Source organism: Prionailurus viverrinus, chromosome E2 (assembly GCF_022837055.1).
Source record: "Prionailurus viverrinus isolate Anna chromosome E2, UM_Priviv_1.0, whole genome shotgun sequence".
Taxonomy (NCBI): domain Eukaryota; kingdom Metazoa; phylum Chordata; class Mammalia; order Carnivora; family Felidae; genus Prionailurus; species Prionailurus viverrinus.
Window position 1 is genome coordinate 30,364,127 of NC_062575.1, and position 19,439 is coordinate 30,383,565.

Consider the following 19,439-nt stretch of genomic DNA (forward strand, 5'->3'; position numbering starts at 1 on the left):
ATATATAGAGATCCTGATAGAACTCTGGTGTGCACTTTATTGCTTTCTCGGTCTGTATTCCCAGCATCTCACTTGCCCGCTCTCAGCCCCATAACCCTGAAGCTAAGCCTCTGCGCCCCGCACAGTATTGTATGGAAAGGGTAGGAGGATAAATGATTTAAACGCTTGACAAATTCATCTTAAAACCTCTGTTGAAGAATAAATGGCCCCAAATAGCCGCGTCAGATGGTTTCAAAAAAGGAAAAACCAAGAGTCAGGACCGTCCTAAGACACACTGCAAAGCCATAGTAAGACCAAGGGTACAGTACTTGCTTAAGACAAATAGACCACGAGGGGCGCCTGGGTGGCTCAGTCGGTTAAGCGGCCGACTTCGGCTCAGGTCATGACCTCGCGGTCCGTGAGTTCGAGCCCCGCGTCGGGCTCTGGGCTGACCGCTCAGAGCCTGGAGCCTGCTTCGGATTCTGTGTCTCCCTCTCTCTCTGGCCCTCCCCCGTTCATGCTCTGTCTCTGTCTCAAAAATAAATAAACGTTAAAAAAAAATTTGAAAAAAAAAAGACAAATAGACCACGAGAGACTAGAACCGCTCCGTGTTTACGGAATCATACGTGCAAGATGAAAAGCCAGCTCAAAGCTCACAGAAGTGTGGGCTTTCTGGAATCATGTTGTTTCCATTTCAACAGACTGGCGCTGCGTAGGTGACTAACGAACATGTCGGTCTCATAGGCAGTGCTAGAATGAGTGACTTCCTAAAACACCCTGCAGACAGGCTCCCACTTATTCCAGCCCGACTCCTTCCGGGACACAGATACCATCATCATTACTTTACTGTGGGGCAACTCAGGCTCTGAGAAGTTAAGACCTTTGCCCAAGGTCACACAGCTAGGGCGTGGCAGAGGTGGGAGGCCAACCCAGCTTTCTCTAAGCCCAGAGCCAATAGGCTCTGCTGTCTCTTCCTCAGCAACAGCCTCACGTGGAGAGAAAGTAGTATGGGCTGGAGCCACTGAGAGAGCCTAGAAGCTTCTAGAAGCCCTGGAGCTCAATCTCTGAAGCATGAGTGGATTTAGGCAGGTGACCGGGGTGGATTGTTCCGAGCCAAAGAAACCAGCCCAGGAAAAGGGCTTGGGCAAGTGAGGGTTCATTTAGCCAGTGGGACCACGGCACAGGATACTCGTGATGGGTCTTGGGAGACGGAGCCCACACAGAAGAGAGGGTTCAGACTGAGGAAGAGTCCCAAATGACAGAGAGGAGATGAGACTTTTGAAGTCGCTCTCCTGCTCTACAACCTTCTGTAGCTCCCCTGGCTACGGTCTCTTGGCTAAGAAGGGAAGAGGATGCAGATGTGGGGAAAGACTGGAGACAGAGAGACCTACGAGACGTCACAGTCCGGAAGGGAGAGCACACGGTGTGCAGGGGAACGAGAAAGGAAGAGCGTGCATTTTGGGACAGGATTTTGTGTGAAGTCCCCTACCCACCCACCCCACCCCCCCGGGATCCTACTACCCTCATCAAATTAAGGGTCACTGCTTCCCTGCAGCAGCAGACAACATTTAAAGTTTAGCGATGAGCAGGTGCCTTCTTCTACCCACAGAAGTGAGCCGTGGATAGCCGGGAAAACATCTACTGCCTAAAGCAGCAAAAAAGCAGCCAACAACTCCCCCCGGGTTCCATCTCCACTCCCCCCGGGTTCCATCTCAACTCCCCTCCGGTTCCAGGTTCCATCTCAACCCCCCCACCCCGGTTCCATCTCAACTCCCTCCTGGTTCCACCTAGCCCCAGAAAATAAGGGTCAGGCACCCCTGGGGGCTCGTAATCGCACTTTGACACCTGCTCAGGCAAATAAACCTTTCAGTGCCTTAGTGTCTTCATCTGTAAAGTGGGGATAATGATAGTACCCATTCCATAGGTTTGATGAGGCTCCCCCGAGATCACGTATGTAAAACCTTTAGCATAATAACTGGCGTATACTAGGAGCTCAGTAAGGTAGCTATTATTGTTGATAACAAAATAATTGTTTAGGGAATATGTTAGCCTCTCAACCATGTGATTAGCGGCTTTCAGCAAAAGAATTGGTGTCAAAATCTCAAACATCATGTATTTTAGATAGCCCTTGCCCTGCAAGGTGGGGGCACGGGCCTTACGACTTAAAAAAAAAAAAAATATATATATATATATATATATATATATATATATATATATATATGTCAGAAGATGAAACGCATTCCATTCCATTCCATTCAAGAAGCTATGAGTTGTCATTCTTCCTGCCGTGGAGATTGCTAATTATAAATGGATGGGGAGATAGATGGACAGAGAGTGAACCACGAAAGCTAAATATGCTTTCTCTCTTTGAAGTACTGATTGCTATAAAAAAAAAAGGAAGGAAGTTTACAGAGAGAAAAAAATAAAAAAATAAAAATAAAAAAAGGAAAGAAAGAAAGAAAGAAAGAAAGAAAGAAAATGGAAGGAAAACCGGTTCCCCCTCCACAAGCCTCTGCTTGTGTGACAGAGGTCCAGTGTCACCTCTAGGAGTTTTTCATTACTCAGCGGTTTTTGGAATGAGTGATTGATGTAATTAAGGTTATTGGTAAAGAAAAGACTCAGTTACCAAAGACGAGATGAGTCAGCAGAAAGTTTAAGTAATGAAATAATGTTCCGAGGAGCGATTCTTAAAATAAGGTGGTTTTTTTTTTTTTTTTTCTTTTCCCTCCTTAACTGTAGACATCTTAACCATTGCTGGGCAGCAAAAAGAGGGGAAGCAGTTAAGCCGTGGGAAAACCACACTCCGCGATTTTAGAAATTCCCAGGTGGAGTCGCTTGCCATTAAAAGACACCATATTTATTGAGTAATGTGAGGTGAAGGTTACGTTCATGGAGCGTCAGCCATGCCCTTCGGTGAGCTTGGCCCACATGATCTCATTTAACCCTCGCCTGTGAGGTAGATTCTGTTGTTATCCCTGTTTTCCAGGCGACGGCACTGGATTTCAGAGAGGTTCAGGACGTTTCACAGGGCTGCACAGCAGGCAAATGGCACGGAAGACAACAGAGGCCAGGCAGGCTGGCCCCGGAGCCCACCCGTTCAATCACCACCGCGCCTCCTGAGCCTCACTGTTTAGATTTCTCAGCCGTTTAATCCGGCTCGCAGATACACTCACGGTAACGGAGCGCCGCCAGGATCTGAACTCACATCTGTCTGGCCCCAGAGCTGTTTCCAAATTCCCATGTGTATGGGAAAGTGCAAACCAGCGCGTGGGCATGGGATCCACTCATCTGTTTTCATTTCCACTAACATGGAATACTCTGGACACACGAGGCTTTAGGCTCTAGGTGGGTGAAGGGGACTGGGGCCGGGGCAGGGGAGGTGGGGGGACCGTCAGGATCATATGTGATAGTCCGTGCAACAGATGATGAAGGCTCAGACCAGAGCAGTAGACAGGAGGCAGTTCAATGAGATCCCCTGGAAGGATCTATTGGACCTGGGGTGGGAGGACATAAGAGGAAAGAGAGGTGTATGGGGTAAGTCCTTCCAAGGAGGGAAGGGGAGAGGGGAGGGTCGACCCGGTGAGCAAGCTGTGCTGAGGGTCCTCCCCCCACACCGGGAGAAAAAGGGGGAGGGGCAAAATGTGGTGGGAGCCTCGCCTTTGAGTGACAGTACAGAGAGGTCCCAACAGTCCCCCACTTAGCAGCAGTAAACGGGGTTACCGTGTGTCACCGTGGGTGGCTTCAGGAAAGAGGAGAGTGGGATGGGAGCCTCCCACTTGAGAGCAGCTGGAGAAAAAGGGCACGTTGGGACTGCTAGGGGCAGGAACCTGTCAAAGAGGGGCGGCATCTACCCCCCTCAAGTCCGCCGACCCCCACAACTTTGTTCAAAGCTGGAGGGCCCGGCCCCCTCTTCTTTCCCTGAAGAAGGAAAGAAGGTCCAGAGTCTTTTGTGGTATGGGAGGGTATAGTGGGCTGTTGGCCTTGGCCACTCACCCCCCCAAAAAGAGTGACCCGCGCTCAAGAGAAAAGGGGCTTAGGCCTTGCAGTTCCGGTGGCTTAGAAGGAAACGGTTCAGCAGGTTTGCAAACATCCTCCAGGTTTTGGTCTCGCCTCCTCCAAAGCAGACGTGGAGAGGTGGATGACAGCCCAAGGGATTTGTTAAGAAAGGAGCACGGGGAGGGAGAGGGGGGAGAGGGGGGAGCAGGGTGGGCACGGGGAGGTAGCCATCCCTGGTTGTGTCACCAACCAGCTTCGTGAGCTCGAGCGCGCTGAACAAGTCAGGGCCTCCGTTCTATGAAATGAACACTTAGAATTTTCCAAAGGGCGGCAAGCCCATCTCTGGGGCCACGCGAGATGACGTTAGTTAGGGCGACGCGACGCTCGTGTGGCCCACATCACTTTGAAGGCAGCCCGCAAAGGAGTCGCGTGGGGTTGGGGGAGCCCCTGGGAGCAGCCCGAGAGCCTGAGAGATGCTGGTCACCTTCAAAGCCCAGGGGACCAAGGACTTCATTGAACGAATTCGCTTTTTATAATTGTCTTCTGTCCATGGCAAATGATACTTGTTTTTCCATTACAGCGGTGGTATAAATATTCCTCTCAAAATAAGTCAGTGGAGACAGAACCCAAAGGGAGTCATGACATTCACAGTAGTTGCCAAGTGTCGGAGGTTATGACAAGGACTAGAGGGTGGGAGCACCGAGGGTTTTGAGGAGCACTGGGCAAAAGCAAGGGCTCCTTCCTTGCAGACCCAAGTCCTGTGGAGCCTTCTCAGACATCCCTTCTACCTGGTCTAGGACCTGTCAAGGGTTTACCAGATTAGAAGGGAAAATTAAACAGGAAAAAGAAAGGAAGGGGGAAAAAAAAATCTGGAGAGAAAAACAACCCCGCCGACCAAAATAAACCAGGCCAATGATCTTTCTACCACACTCTTCAGGAGAGCAGAGAGGTGGTGTTTATTCTAAATGAGCCCTTTTCTCCAAGTTGCCACTAATCCACGCTTTCATGTGATCCAGGAAAATCGGTCCTCGACGGCCAATGAACGTCTTCGCACGTCTGAGTATTTGGAGAAAGAGTCACCTATTACCACAGGGTTGGGATTTAGAAGGTGGATACAAATAGAGAGCAAACAAAACTAACAAACAAACAAAAAAACCTCGTGGTTTGGGATCTAAAAAAAAAAAGTCTCAGAAATGACAACTATGCGGTAAGTCTGATGTCAAACCGAGTTAGCTGGGAAGGTGTCTAGGATGCTATGGAACTGTGAGGGTATTTGGAATCTAGGGCTAGCAGATGTCTCACTCTGCTTGAAAGATGTCAAGACGCTGTTCGTAGGGGCCTGTGGGTTCCCTTGGGGACAAAGCCACTGGTAGTTTTAAAGAAAAAGAAAAAAAAATGCCCCAGCTGACGACCATATATCTACTACAAGGAATCAAGAAAAGAATTGAAAACAAACACACAAACAAACAAACAAGAGGCAGTCAAGCTGAGACATAAGGAAAGAGGGAAGGAAGGAAGGAAGGAAGGAAGGAAGGAAGGAAGGAAGGAATTCAAAAATAAACGCGCGAAAGATTCACGAGATTCAGGGCCTTGCCCCCCACTCAAAAATCTCTATTTGATAGAAGTTGGTCTGTAAACCTATGGGCACGGGAACATACGTTTTTGCTTGAATTATTTGGATAAGGGTGGGCGGGCAGAGTCACTTCCAACTGAAGAAACGAGCAAATCTTTTCAGATAGCAATTATTTAGGGAAGAAAACCTTCCTCGGTGGTGGGGGGGGGGCAGCAGTCTTAGGTCCTCCTTGTCGTTGAGTGTCTGGGAGAGAGAGCACATGCCTAGCTTCTCCCTCATCCTTACTTCACACAGGGAGTCCTGAAGAGGCAGCCGTCCTCCAGCAGCATCGGAGGAGGGCTAAGATGTTTCCTGGCCCAGCCTAAAAATATCTCCCTTGACAGCCTGTCACAGTGTCTGAGATTGCACCATTATAAATTCAACCCTCTCTGTTAAGGCATTTTGTTTCCAGTTCTCTGTTAAAATACAGATATCCCAGAGAATTTAGCTCGGGCGAGGCACCGACAGAACACCGCCTACGCGTGAAACGACCTGGATTTCCAGCTCGGTGCTGCCTGGAAACTCACCTTGTGAGCTTGGGCGAGTGGTTTTCACTCTCCGAACCTCAGTGTCTCCACTGATTTAAAAAAAAAAGAACAAGAAAAAAGACAGAAATAAAAGGGGAGAGGGGGTGGTCTGAGAACTCGGAAGTGTCTGCTTTCTGGAAGGAGGGTCTGTTCATTTTAGGATTTGCTCTCGACTCTGCGCTTTGCCACTGTCCCCTAGAGCCGTTCTTTTGGGTCAAAACGCTTGGAAGTCAGGTCGAATAGTGTCCACTTTCCCCCTCTCTAAAAAAAAAAAAAAAAAGAAAGAAAGAAAGAAAAGAAAAGAAAAAAAGAAAAATCCCTGTTCCTCTCTCATATACGACGTCTCAGCAAATGGCATCCCCAAGCTTCTGGGGGCTCAGGCCCAAATCTCTGGAGGCATCCAGAACTCCCTTCTGCTCACCACCCCTCGCCTTCAGTCCATCAGCAAAGCCTGTTGACTCTACTTACAAAAAATAGCCTAAACCTGATCACTTCTCCCCACTTCTCTGGCTACCAACATGGTCCATGACAGTGCTACCTCCCCTTGGATTCTCCAGCAGCCCCCTCGCTGGACCTTGCTTCTAACCCAAAGATCTCACCAGGACCAATAAAGCCCCATATAACCTGAACCCGGCTTTGCCTGGGCCTCATCATCTCCCACAAAGATCTCCTGGCTGTGGCTCAGGCCTGTTCCTGCCTCAGGATCTTTGCACTTGCTATATCCCTTCTGCCTAGAAATCCCCCCCCCCCACTCCAATATTGTCATGGCCTATGCCCCAACCTCTTTCCGTGTCTGCTCAAGCATGCCTTGCAAAGGAGGCTTCCCAGACTGCTCTCGCTAGGAGAGCACACTCCCTTCTGTGTCCTCCCCTTACTTAATTTTTCTGCTAATGCTCATCACTGGGACACTGTGAGAAGCCAGCATCACAGGCATTTGTTCACTTCCTGTCTCCCCCTCCAGGGTCTACGCTCCAGGACGGCAGGGGCTTTGTTTTGTTCACAGCTGCATCATCAGCCCCTGGAACGGGACATCTGGAATATTGTAGGTGCTCAATTAGCATCCATCGGAGGAAGGGAACAGAATAGTTGAAGCAGAACTACACTGACCTGGAGGCTAACCTAAGCATTCCACTGAAGAGGTCAATGCCAAGGTCTCTCCTGCACTATTTCCCCAGGGCAGGATGTCCTGGGGAACCAAAGGCAGAGCGGACTCTGCGGGGGAGGGGTGACATACTGAAGGACATCTATGTGCCACTCACTAGAATCCTCACAAAACCAGGGGTGATGCAGGCCTCCTTTGACGGATGAGGCCACTGAGGCTCAGAGAGGTTATCTGATCTAAGACATGCAACTTAGTAAGTTGCAGGGTAGTACTGAGCCACTAAGGCCCAAGCACCCAACCAAGAAGCTGCAACAGCCTACCCCTCCAACCCCACGATGCCTGGGACTCCCCGGTCACACTCTTCCTAGCTATGAAGAGCCTGAGGCTGGAGAAGCCGACACCCTCTCTGGGCCTGCATCCACAGGAGCGGGGCCTCCCCCGAAGGCCTGAGAAGCCCACCCGCTGGGGACGATGGTGGCAAGACTGGAGTCGCCCGGAATGCAGGCTTGGCCAGCAGAAAGCAGCTAAGGTCAAGGAGGGCGCCCAGGGCCAGGGCCAGGCGCCGGGGGAAACCCTTGCAGGGCTGAGCGCCCCCCTCCACCACCTGCCCCCCCCCCCCCGATGCCGAACCCCAGCTGTGTCGAGCGCCGCCGCCAGGCCGCCAGTGCGGACGCGAGCTCTCCAGCCCTTGTTTGATGAGCAGCGGCCAATAAATTCATTAATCATCATTTTATGCCTCATCAAACCCCCTCCAAGCCCCTCCATGGGAGTTACACAAATTAGCCCCTGAAAAGACAGTAATTTCAGTATAGCGAGGTAAGTGCTTTCTGATGGGCTCCGCGCACAGAGCCCTCCTGACAAGCCAATCCATCAGCGCGTCGGGGATGGGGCACGGCCGGGCCGCCCAGCCTCACCCGGCCCAGCCCCGGCCAGCCTCCCCTGCTTCGGCCTCCCAGCCCTGCCCAGCCTCGCCTCCGGGGGCTACCTGGCGAAGGTCTCCGACTAGGGCGCCCCTTTCCCTGGCTCCTTTACACCCATGCACCGCAGGCTGGGGCGTCCGGCCTCCAGTCCTCAGCCACCTCGATCTCCTCCCCAGCCCTTCCGAACAGAAGAGAAATTTGGCGGAGGGAAAAAAAATCCCAGGCCCCAAATTGGGTAACGAACCAAGGATGGCTGAGGAGGATGCGCTGGCGCTGAAGTTCCGAACTCCAGCCCCGCGGAGGGGAGAGCCAAACGGCCCTTCCTCCCGCCCTAATGTCTAGATGTCGGGGTCCCGTGACCCCTTGAAATTATTGAAGGGCTGTGGGTATTGCGTGCGCACGTTTTGGGGGGCGGGGGGTAATCCATGGCTCCAATCCATTCCTGACGATTCTGAAAGAAATTCCAGGCTCCAAAAGAGAGCCATCTGGGAACAGAAAAGGGGGTCCTTCTGTATAAAGGGCGGCTCCGCCGGACCCTGGTGGCGGGGATGGGGGTGGGGCGCGCCTAGCCTTTCGCGTGGCCCTGGCGTCTTTCTCTCCGAAACCGCCTCCTGGAGTGAAAGATAACGCCAGGGGAGGAGAGCAAGAAAGGATTTTTCTATCGAGTGGGCCGGGCCGGTTTGACTCCAGCACGGAGAGGAGGGTAAGAGAGGAGAGGGGAAAGAGCCGGAGAAAATTGTGGCGAGGAGTGGGGTGTTTGGAAACGCGAAGCCAGCGCCGCGCCTTCTCACTTTCTGATCCTGGAGCACAGAAGGTCCCACGGGCGCCCTGCCCGGCGGGCAGGGCCCGTGGAAAGGAGGTCGACGAGGAGCCGCAGGCCAAGCGGAGCCTACCGGCCGCCGCGCTATGACCGTGGAGAGCTGGGGCGCCGAGCGACGCGCAGCTCCTTCATTAGCTTCCCCTCCGCGGCGCTGCATGCCTCGGAAAATAAGTTAGCAAACGGGGAGCCGTTTATCTCTTTTATCTTGGGGCCTGATCCAATTAAATAAGTGCACATTTACATTTGCATCCATCAGGCGGGAGCGCGGAGAGCCCGGGGTTTGCTCGGAGCAAATAAAAGCAGATTTCACTGGGAAAAGTGGCGTCTGGGCGCGCTGGGCTCGTCCGGGCGCGGGAAACGAGCGTAGCCCGGAGGGCGGCCTTGGGGACCCGGAGCTGGGGCCTGCGGCCCACAGGAGGCCAGAGACCCGCTCAAGGTCCGAAGGGGTCGGCCTGGGCAGGGGGTGCAGCCAGAGCTCCAACCCCTCCCCAGAGGCGATCCTCCGTTAGGCCACAACCTGGGCCCCGCCTCGGGCCCTGGACTCAAGTCGCATTTAAACGAAAACGAAAAGGAGACCAACTCTGGCCTGGTCCCGGCGGGTGACCTGCGGAGTAGGTCTAGGGACAGTCCCGCAGCTTTGGCCAGTTTGGAAGGCGGGCAGGTGGCAAGGTCTCACTCAGGCCCGATTTTCCTATTCGGTGGCCGAAGTGAAAAGGGATTCCAAGAGTCAGGCCGAGGACGCGCCTCCGCTTTCCCCCAAGATCTCTGCACCAGGGTGAGACCAGTCAATACTAGCGGTTAGCGCTTCTGGAGGGGCGACAGGGGACGCCCAGGCGAGCGCCCCTTGCTTGGCCACGCCGACCTCATTAAAGATGCTTTCGAAATTGGAGGGTTTTGAGAATGAGAAGGTAGTTTTGTTTCTTTTTCCTTTTCGTATGGATGTCCAACCCCCAGGTCAAAGGGCAGAAACGGTTTTGGGGGGGGTGCGGTTGCGGGGTAGACCCCAGGTATGCCAAACCGCAGGTGAAACAAAACCGCGCGGGGTGCAGAGCCCCGACGTGGAAAGGCCCGCAGAAGCGGAAGGGCGCACCTGAAGCGGAGCGGGGACACTGGCTCACTGCCTGGGCCGCGAACTGCTGCGGCCCCCCCACCCGCACACTTGTTTCAGCCGTCGGCGTGTTTCTCAATTGCCTGCTGCCTGGTTTCCGGGACTGTGCCCAAACCGTGGCGGGCATCTGGAGGGTTAAAAGTGTTCTGGTTGCGGGCCCTGCTCTCCAGATCTCCAGTGCTAACTGGGTCGTGGGACCCGCGCCGCAGAGAGTGGAGTGGAGGAACAGTTTCAGTTTGACCCGCTTGGGGTTCAGAGCTAAGACCCTGCTGGGGGTGGGGGGCACAGCCGGGTCTTGCCTAACTCCTCCTCTCTGTGAACCGTGTGGCGCCCGGGGACCAGTAGGCGGCGCCCTTCCTAAACTGCATCCGCGTCCGGCTCCCTCTCGGGAGCGCAATCACATTCCTTTCACTTTGGGCGCTTTGCAGAGCGCTCTTCCCTTGCCTCTGCCGGCGATGGCAGCTAGTTGTGGGGGACAAGTGGGCTGGGAGGCACGGCCGGTTCTGAACATGCACGTACGACCCTCCCCTCAACCCTCCAGGCTCCAAGAGTTGCGCACCCCTCGCAGAAGGACAGGCCCCGCAAAGCTTGCAAACTAGAAGGCCTCGACGCAGGCCCTACACCCAGGCCAGGGAACAACATTTCGGGCCCTAGCACCCCCAGCCGAGGAGCAGGAAGGGAAGCAAGAAGGTCCCCTTTCTGCGGTCTCTCCTCAGTATGCGCTTATGCGCCCTCCGGGATTGACTGGGCTGTTGTCTCTTCCACCCCCAAGTCCCATGAATTGATTTGGCCCCCATAGAGGGGTAAGGAAAGGGACCCAGCTCGTTCCGGTTTGGCGCTGCTTCAGGGGGCTGACTGCCTAGACCCCACGCGGTGATCCCGCTGCCCTCGCTGCCTGGGGTTCAGCCCTCCTAGCCCCTAAGTGCCAAGCTAAACGCTCCTCGAGGGGGCCAGAACGAGCGCAGTCCCGCGCAGGTGGCAAACTCCCGCGCGGCCCCAGCGCCCAGGTGTCTTTGGTGCGGCCTCGCGCAACTTCCGCGCCCCAGTCCAAGCCTGCGAACAAACCTCGACCCCACTGCAACGCCGGAAATTCCCCCCTCGCCCCAGCGCCTCCAAGACTCTGTGCCTTTGAGACGGCCAAGCGGGGCTCGAGGAGGCACTTGGGACAGTAAAGACACGAAATTACTTCGGGGATTAAGCGCGGGAGACAGCTCCTAAATACCTAAACCTCGGACTGCCGGGCAGGCTCCCCCACCCTGGAAAGTCTCCGGACACCAGAAGAACCACTGGCCACGAAACCCAGCTGTGCAAGGAGAAAACCCCAGACTTTAATTGGAGGCTTGTATTCAAGATGAAGGGCGCAAAGACACCCGTGGACCCTGCAGAGGCCAAGGGCAGGAGGGGTACGGACCGGGGGCAGCGACTCGGGCACCAGGCTTCCGGCCCCTGGTGGCTTCGCTCCCCGGCCGGGAGGCTCCTCGCACCGCCCCTCGTTGGGGAGAAACGCCGCGGGCTCCCCGGTGCGCGGTTCCCGTTCCCAGGCAGCCCCGCGGGCATTCGGCTCCCAGCCCCGAGCCTCCGCGAACAGACTTGGGAGGCCCGCGCCGCGCCATTTGCATATTCCCGGGAACACAAGGAGGCCTGTAATTTTCTTTTTAAAATCGTTGGGCAGGGTTTAGGGCCAGCGCTTCCAAAACCCCGCAGAGTTGATGTCGTCCTTAAACTCTCTCTTAAGAGAAGGGGACTGGCCTATTCTTCTGACTTTTTTAGAAGACAAGGTGGCTCCTGGGGCTGCATATTCAACAGGGGGGAAAAGATGATTGTGAACCGGGCTGTCGGCGGGGTGGGTGGAGGGGGCTGGGGCGCGGGGGGCGGGGGTGGCGGTCGGTCGTGGGGCTAGTCATCTCTGGAATTCGATTGTTGAAAAAAATCATTTATAATTAAAGGGACAAAATAAAATACGATCGTCTCATGCATATTTAATCATTCACACTTCCAGCTTTGAAACCACTTTCCCGGCGTGAATCTTCTCACTAATTTAAACTCTTAAGTCGACCGCTGTTTGCAAAAACATCTGGACAAGGCAGTTTTCAAACTTGTTTTAAATTCGAATAAGCTAATGGAGCCCCATCACAGGTTAAAACAAAACAAAACAAACAAAACAAAACAAAACAAAACAAAAAAAACATAGCAAAAGTTAAAACTCTGGTGTAAGTTTGGGGTGTGTTAAAAAAAAAAAACAAGCAGGGTTCAAGTAATCTTGAGCAGAAATGCAAATATGTGCATTCTGATTTAGCCTAATTAAACCGGTGTTATGTGCAAACACATTCTCTCTACACTCAGGCTTGGGCTTAATAGAGCAAATTAATTCCCCTCGCTGGAGTATGTTTTTCCTATAAACCCTCCCCTCCCCCGACCACCGAAAATTTCCCACGAAGTAAAAACACGCCCGCGGTTCCAACTCTCCCGCGCAAAACGGAGACCATAACACCGACAGTGTTGGCGGGCCTCGGGCACAGGGCGAGGGCTCTTCCTCATTTGGGATTGAGACTCATCCTGATGTTTCATTTTGAGATGAAATATGCGGGATTCCAGCGAGAAAATAAAACCTCAGAAATACTTTTGTAGCTACTCGGACTCTTGAATCAGCGACAGGAAAAGTCGCTAACGCGACAAGCCCGATCGAGTCCACAACAGCCTCGTTATCTAGGCAAGTGTCCTCGAACTTTTGAAGGCCCCTCGTCCAAAAAGGGGGCTCGTGCGGGAGCGGGGGGGGGGGAAGGGGGGTAGGGACGCCCTCCGGGCCCTTCGGGGCTCCCCTCACTGCCCCCAAGCGACTGTGGTGCTCCCTCCCCCACTCCGCCCACTCTCTTCCAGTCTCCGACTCTGCAAAGTGCAGGCTTGTAATTCAGGACAAGTGTGACACCTACCTGTGAAAGGGGGGAACCGTCCCCTAGACGGTCCCGCGGCCCCAGCCTCGCTGCTGCGCGGGGATCTACGGGGCCGCCTCCCACCCGCACTGGCGCGGCTGGAACACTTACTAATTTAATCAAATCCAAGGAAGAGATCAATGCCCAGTCTTGAAGGGGTAGGGAAAAGAGTGACTTGGGAAAGCCTTCTCCTTGGCATCCCCTTACGCTCCCCTCCCGCCATTAGCCCATAGCACCTTTGAAATAGTAATAAGGGCTAAATCCGGCATAAAATCGAACTCATTAGCAAAGTTCACCAGCTGATTGCTTTGCATAAAACACGACACTGATTGGAAGTAATTAGGTTAAGCGACGGACCTCGGATGGTGCGTGTCTCTAGCAGGCTTTCTCCCTTCTGGGCACACACTTGGGTCGCTCTCCTCCTTCCTCCAGGGTCCAATCTCCCCCAAACCGCCCGCCTCAGTGATCCAAATCTGCATTCCCCTCAGGGCCAGGGTCCCCGGGGCTTGCCGCCTAATTACGGTTTCCCCCCTGGCACGCCGAAGTTCTATGGAACCTTTCATTGCCCACTTGGGGGGTGGGGGGGGGGGAAAGTTGCAGTCTCCACCTTTTGTCCAAGGCGATGGACAGTTTATTGAGGCTTCTAAAAAGTAATGAGTGGCTCTGATTATGTTAAAATCTCTTTTAATTAAATATTTTGCATTTTACAAAGGCGGCTGCAGTTTCTTTTACTTTTTAAATCTAAGAGTATAACCTGTTTCCTTTCTGTAATAATACTTTAGCTCATATCCAGAAAAATCAATAGGTGTAAAAAATTAAATTAAACTTGTATTTTTAAACTATGAAACAGTTTCGGGGGAAACACAAATGTATATATTTATATTACAAAAAAAAACATTAAATGCCTGTACAGGTGTCTTAATTTCATAATTTACTTCAAAGATATTGAATTATCAATTTAAATACAAAAATGCTACATTAAATATACAGAATAAGATTTAATACAAATCCTTTTTTAAATTTTTCTTTTCGGTTGGTTAAGACATTTTTGTGTGTGGAGATGTTTACATTTTTATGTTACCCATCTCCGAGAACTATAAACTTTTTAATAGGAGGGGTAGTTTTGTTTCTCTCTCTTGGTGATGGAAAAAAATAACTGCCAAGGCCATGTTTCTTAATAAATTAGGAAAGTCCGGGACCGACGCAGCCCGCGTTAAATGTCGGACATACCTTTCTTCAATTCATAGGGAGAGTCTTTGCACAGATCTAGCTGGGACTGGCTCCGCAACATTTTCGGGTCTTTAGCCAAAGCGTCCGCTCGGTTCAACACGGTCTGGTTTAATCCATTGAAATGCGAGCCCGGACCGGTTGTGGGGCCCGGCCCTGGCCCTGGGTGGCCGTGAAGGTGTCCGAAGGAGCCATAGTTCGTGTAGCCGGGATAGAAGGGCGCCGTGTAGTAGAGAGGCCGGGACAGCACCGTCCCGCCTGGAAAGGGACACTGCGCCGAGGGGGAGCGCGATGGCGCCGGGGCCGGCGACGCGCGGCTGCCTCCTAAGGCTTGCCCCGCTACCGGCCCGGGGCACGGTGGGCATGGGGAGCCTTCGCTTCCGCCGCCCCCGTCCTTGACCTTGTCCGAGGAGGTGGCGATCTCTGCCAGAGACCACAGTTTGGGCTTGGCGAGCACCGCCTGCGGCGGCGGCGGTGGCGGAGAGTGTATGACCGAGGGCCCGCCGGGACCGGGGGGCAGCTCTCCCGCGGCCGGGTGCGGGCCCGGAGCCGGCGCGCCCGAGGGGTAGTGAGGGGCCGGGTCCTCCGCCAGCCGCGCTGCCGCTGGCCCGGCCGGGGAGGGCCCGCCGGCGCGGGGGGGCCCAGGCAGGGCGTCGAGACGGCCCTCGGATGGCGGCTCCTTAAAATCCGAGTCGCTGAGGCTGCCCTCAGTCTCCTTGCCGGCGGGGGTGGGCGGCCCCTGCAGCCGCTCGCAGCCCGAAGCCGCCTTCTGCTCCGCTCCTCCTGCGGGAGAAACCCCAGGCCGTCAAGGGGCGCGGAGGCCCAGCGGCGGGGCCCAGGTCCCCGGCCGCAAAGGCAGAGAGACCCTTGCCCCCCACCTCCAGGCTCCCCCCCCCCCCCACTTTCCTCCTTACTCCAGCTCAACACATCCTTCCCCGCGTCCACCAACCTGCTTCGGGGCCCTCGGAGTCTCCCTTGTCCTCCGGCTTCTGGGGCTCATCCTCGTCGTTCTTCTCCAGATCAATGTTCTCCTCCTCCTCCTCGTCCTCGCTGCGGTTCCGCGGCGTCCACGTCATCTTGTTCTCCTTCTTGAGGCGCCGGCGCGCGTTGGCGAACCAGGTGGACACCTGGGTGAGGGTCATCTTGGTGATGATGGCCAGCATGATCTTCTCGCCCTTGGTGGGGTAGGGGTTCTTGCGGTGCTCGTTCAGCCAGGCCTTGAGCGTGGCGGTGGCGTCTCGCGTGGCGTTCTTCCGGTACGCGGGGTCCCCGTACGGGTACGAGCCCAGCGGCGCCGCGTATGGGTGGTACCCCAAGGAGCCCGCCATGCCCGGTGTGTGATCGTAGGGAGAGCCCTGCGAGGAACAGGCAGAGAGAAGGTGAGAGTGGGCCTTGGTTCCCAGTACCACCTAGAGGACCGAAGCCCACTCTCCCTGCGCCCAGGGGTCCGCGAGCTGCGAGGCCCGAACTCCGGTCTTTCCCTGGGGTAGGGCTGCCGGGCTCAGACCCAGGGGCAACTCCTCCTCCTCGGAAGGCAGCGGGGGAGCCAACTCCTGACTCCGGTCCTTAGGGAGCCCTTGAAGGCCGTCCTGGCCTCAATGGCACCCTGTAGGCCCCCGTCTGCGGGGGCAAGTCCGCCCCCCAGGCGCAGAGCCGGCCGCCGCGGCCAGGCCCTCCACCCAGAGGCCTGGGCAGCAGTGGCGACTCCCCACTTCGTTCCCCGGTGGCTGCGCGTTAGGCGCAGAGAGAGAGAGCACGGGATGTCGGGGCATTTTTACCCCCACAGAGAAAGGCAAACGGAAAGCCAAGCCTTGCCCCGGCACTCCCACCCCTCCAAAAATGTTACCCCAAACCGAAGCCAGGGCGCTTTTCCAGAAAGTGCACCCGGCCGAAAAATCCCGGATGCACCGCAGCTCGGCCGACTTTTCAGAAATTTAATACCTCCAAATCGGATTGCGGAGATAGGATTACGGATTTGCAACATTTTGGAGGACTAATTAAAGGCGAGGCCAAACACATTTACATAGACTTCGCACGCTTCTGCTCAGATTTCTGGTCCATTTCTTTTGAACTACTTTTCCAAAACGGCAAAACCAAAAACACAAAATGAAATAAAATGTGCAGGACGGCCTGGAGCTCACGTTTGAACCAAATGCTGCTCTTTAATTGCGGCGACCTCTCCCCCGAAAAACCCTCGTCGCCAGCTCAGCGACCCAAGCAGGAGGCGGCTCTGCTCTCCGAGCAACTCCTGAGCCGGAGGCCCGGGCGAAGCCGACCGAGACAGTCTCTCCCAAGTTTGCAGGGGCCGCGAAGCTTGGCGGGGGCGGTCCGCGGTGGCGCCGAGGCCCGCGTCCCCCGCAGCCCCCGCCCGCCCCGCGCGGCCCCAGCTGCCCTTGCCCGCCGCGGCTCCCGCTCACTCACCACGTACGAAGAGAAGGCGGCGGCGGCGGCTGCCGCGGGGTCGGCACCGTACTGGAGGTGCGAGTTGTAGCCCGGCGAGGGCGCCGTGAACGCGGTGGAGCCGGCGTAGGGCGAGAACGCGGAGCCCGACGACGAGCGGCCGAGCTCATCCGTGCGGGGCCCCGAGATGACGCTGGTGCTGTACGCCGGGCACGAGTAGAGCGCCAGCGAGGCGGACGGCTGGTACAAGTAGCCCTGCGGGTAGGACATGGCCACACACGGGCATGGGGCGCGCCGCGCCGCGGCCGCCAACGAGCCGGGCGGCGCCCTGCGAGGGCGAGCGGGCGGGCACCTGGCCTCCGGCTGCCCCCGGCTGCCGCTTCTCGGGCCCCGGCTCCCGGGCTCCGGCCCGCGGCGCCTCCTCGCTGGCTTCCCGCGCGCCTCCGGCTGCGACTGCCGAGCCCGCTCCTCTGCGCGCCTCGCTCGCCCCGGCTGGGTTTCCCCCCCGCCCTCCCTTGCTGCTTTCTCTTTTTTCCCCCTCGCTCTTTGCACTGGGGGGCTCTGCTTTTGGCTTCGCAAAGGTCCTGCCAAGATGCTAAGTTGGAAATTGAGGATTCTGACGCCTTGTGCGCGCCTGAAGCTCCTCCTTCCCGGGGTGTAGTCGGTGGGAGGACTGGCAGGAACCTCTGGGCGGCCGCAGCCAACCCGGCCGCCAGGCGCGCCTCGCCCTCTCCCTCTTCCTCCCCGGCTCCCTCTCCCGCTCGCTGGCGCTCCCCTCGCCCCTCCCTCGCGCCCGCCTCTCCACCGCGGCCCTCCTCTCCCCCCTCCTCTTTTTCTCCCCCCTCCTCTCCCGGGTCTCTCTCCCTCTCTCTCTCTCTCTTTCTCAGACTCTCGAGCGCCGGCCCCAGGATGACAATCACATCCCAGGCGCGCCGATCTCTTCCAACTTTCCTTCCCTGCTAAGTCGGGGTGGAGTGGCAGTTCCGACACAAGGCGGGCCCCGGTGGGCCAGTCCGGCCGCCCCGAAGCACAAAAGGCGACCAGGCGGCGGAAGGCGAGCCGGCGAACGCTTTGCTCTGTGCTTGCCACAGTAAGCCGCGAAGTTAGCGGATTTCTTGTTCGCCAAGAAGCTGGGTTCCGAGGCGGATCGCCGCCTACTCTCCCCTGGCTTCTCCCCCCAGCCAGGGAACCAGAGAGCGAGTTTGGAGACCTGAAATGGAGGCCCCCGGGAGAGACGGAGGGATGCCCGCGTCCAGGGCGCAGGGAGTGCGAGATGATTGTCCCTTTCCGCCAGCAGCAGCAGGTGGGCGAGAGACAGGCCTTGGACATCTGCACGTCTCCGGCCCGGCCTCCCTGCCACCAACTAACTCCCTGCCAAACGGCGAGGGAAGGGGGAGGCGGGACGACGGGGGTAGCCTTTCTCTAGAGCAGAGGTACTGGGCAAGAGCTGGCAGACGGAGAAGCAGCTATACCGGAGTCGGTCTCCGGACCCCACTACACCCCTTCCCGCCCCCGGCCGTGAATGGCCGCCTCTTTCTCCCGGCTTTCCATCCGCAGCTCCCCCTGCCAGGCCGGTGGTGGTGGTGGACTGTGCGGGTCCCCTTACTCTTAGCACGCACTTCAGCACCCGCCCACGCTCCATTGTAAACGCTCCGCATTGCCCAACCCAACCCCTGTTTGTTCAGCGAGGCGCTGGCAAGGCAAACACACACAACTGAGTCACAGGCAGAATTCTTGCCCACGACGGGCCACACAGAATACAAAACAGACCCCCTGCCTGTCTCTCCACCCCGCGCCGCCACAAGCCACAGACGCACTCGAACTCTGGGACAGACAGGGGCGCTGGTGAACCAAAACAGGGGCAGGCACAGTGTTGGGCACCCCACTGGAACTCAGTATATCAGGGACTTCGTGGCCTTTTATAAAATTGGGCCACACGCAATCCGAAGCACAACTACACAGCTTCCCGCGATGACTTTCACAAGTAGGATACACTTTATTTCCGGAGCTTCAGTCCCCGCACACCTAACCCACTCTGTACCCTCGGACACACTTGGCGGCTGGACTTCACGCACGCGCGCTAACTCCTCCCCTCCGTCAGCTCTCCCCCTGGCTCCGCCCCTCAAGTGGACATTCGGCGAATCTCTCGGTCAGCCCCGCCCAATCCCTCCATGCCTCCATCCCTAATTGGACGCTGGCCTCCATTGGCTCCTCCCCTCGGCGACGCGGTCCCGCTTCCCTCCGAGTCACAGCGCCGAGGGGGTGGGGCCGGGCGGGGCGTCGGCTCCCTATTGTCATGGAGACGAGAAGCCGACGGCGGCGGAGGCGGGCGCAGCCGGGCTCGGTTGCCTGCCAGCCGGCTGAGACTGAGGCCGAGCGGCCGGGCCCGCTCGATCGGGAGGGAGCGCGCAGCTGGCCAGTGGTGGCTTTGCGGGCAGGCAAGGGAGCTGTCCTCTCGGGCTCCAACTAGGCCGGGTGGTCGCGGGGAGCGTCCCCGCCCCGCTCCCTTCTCTCCCGCCTCTCGCGGCTCTGGTGCTCCTTAGCGCCCGCCCCCGGCTCCGCCCGCCGCCGCCGCCGCCGCAGCCCCTCGCGCTAACTAACGGTCGGTAGCGGCCCGCGCGCGCCGCCCGCCGGGGGCTCGCGCCAGCCACGAGGGAGCGTCCGCGGCCCGCGCGCCCGCGCGGCGGAGGCGAGGTGAGTCCCGGGTCCTCCATCCCGCCGAGTGCCCGCCCCCGGTCGCGGCCGGGACTCCTGCCCCTCGAGCGGCGTCCGCGTCCCTTCGTGGACCGGATGGACGCGGCGGCGCCCCGCGCGCCGC

The 19,439-nt window shown here is 56.7% G+C and overlaps 1 protein-coding gene across 1 annotated transcript; it reads right to left on the minus strand.

Annotated features, from left to right (window-relative positions):
- Positions 1-13,971: 13,971 nt before the first annotated feature.
- IRX5 (iroquois homeobox 5) lies at positions 13,972-16,891 on the minus strand. Its single transcript, XM_047836377.1, has 3 exons — positions 16,643-16,891; positions 15,171-15,576; positions 13,972-15,004 (listed from the first exon to the last, which is right to left on the minus strand). The coding sequence occupies exons 1-3, from the start codon at positions 16,889-16,891 to the stop codon at positions 14,208-14,210; spliced, it is 1,452 nt and encodes a 483-aa protein (XP_047692333.1). The 3' UTR covers positions 13,972-14,207.
- Positions 16,892-19,439: the final 2,548 nt, after the last annotated feature.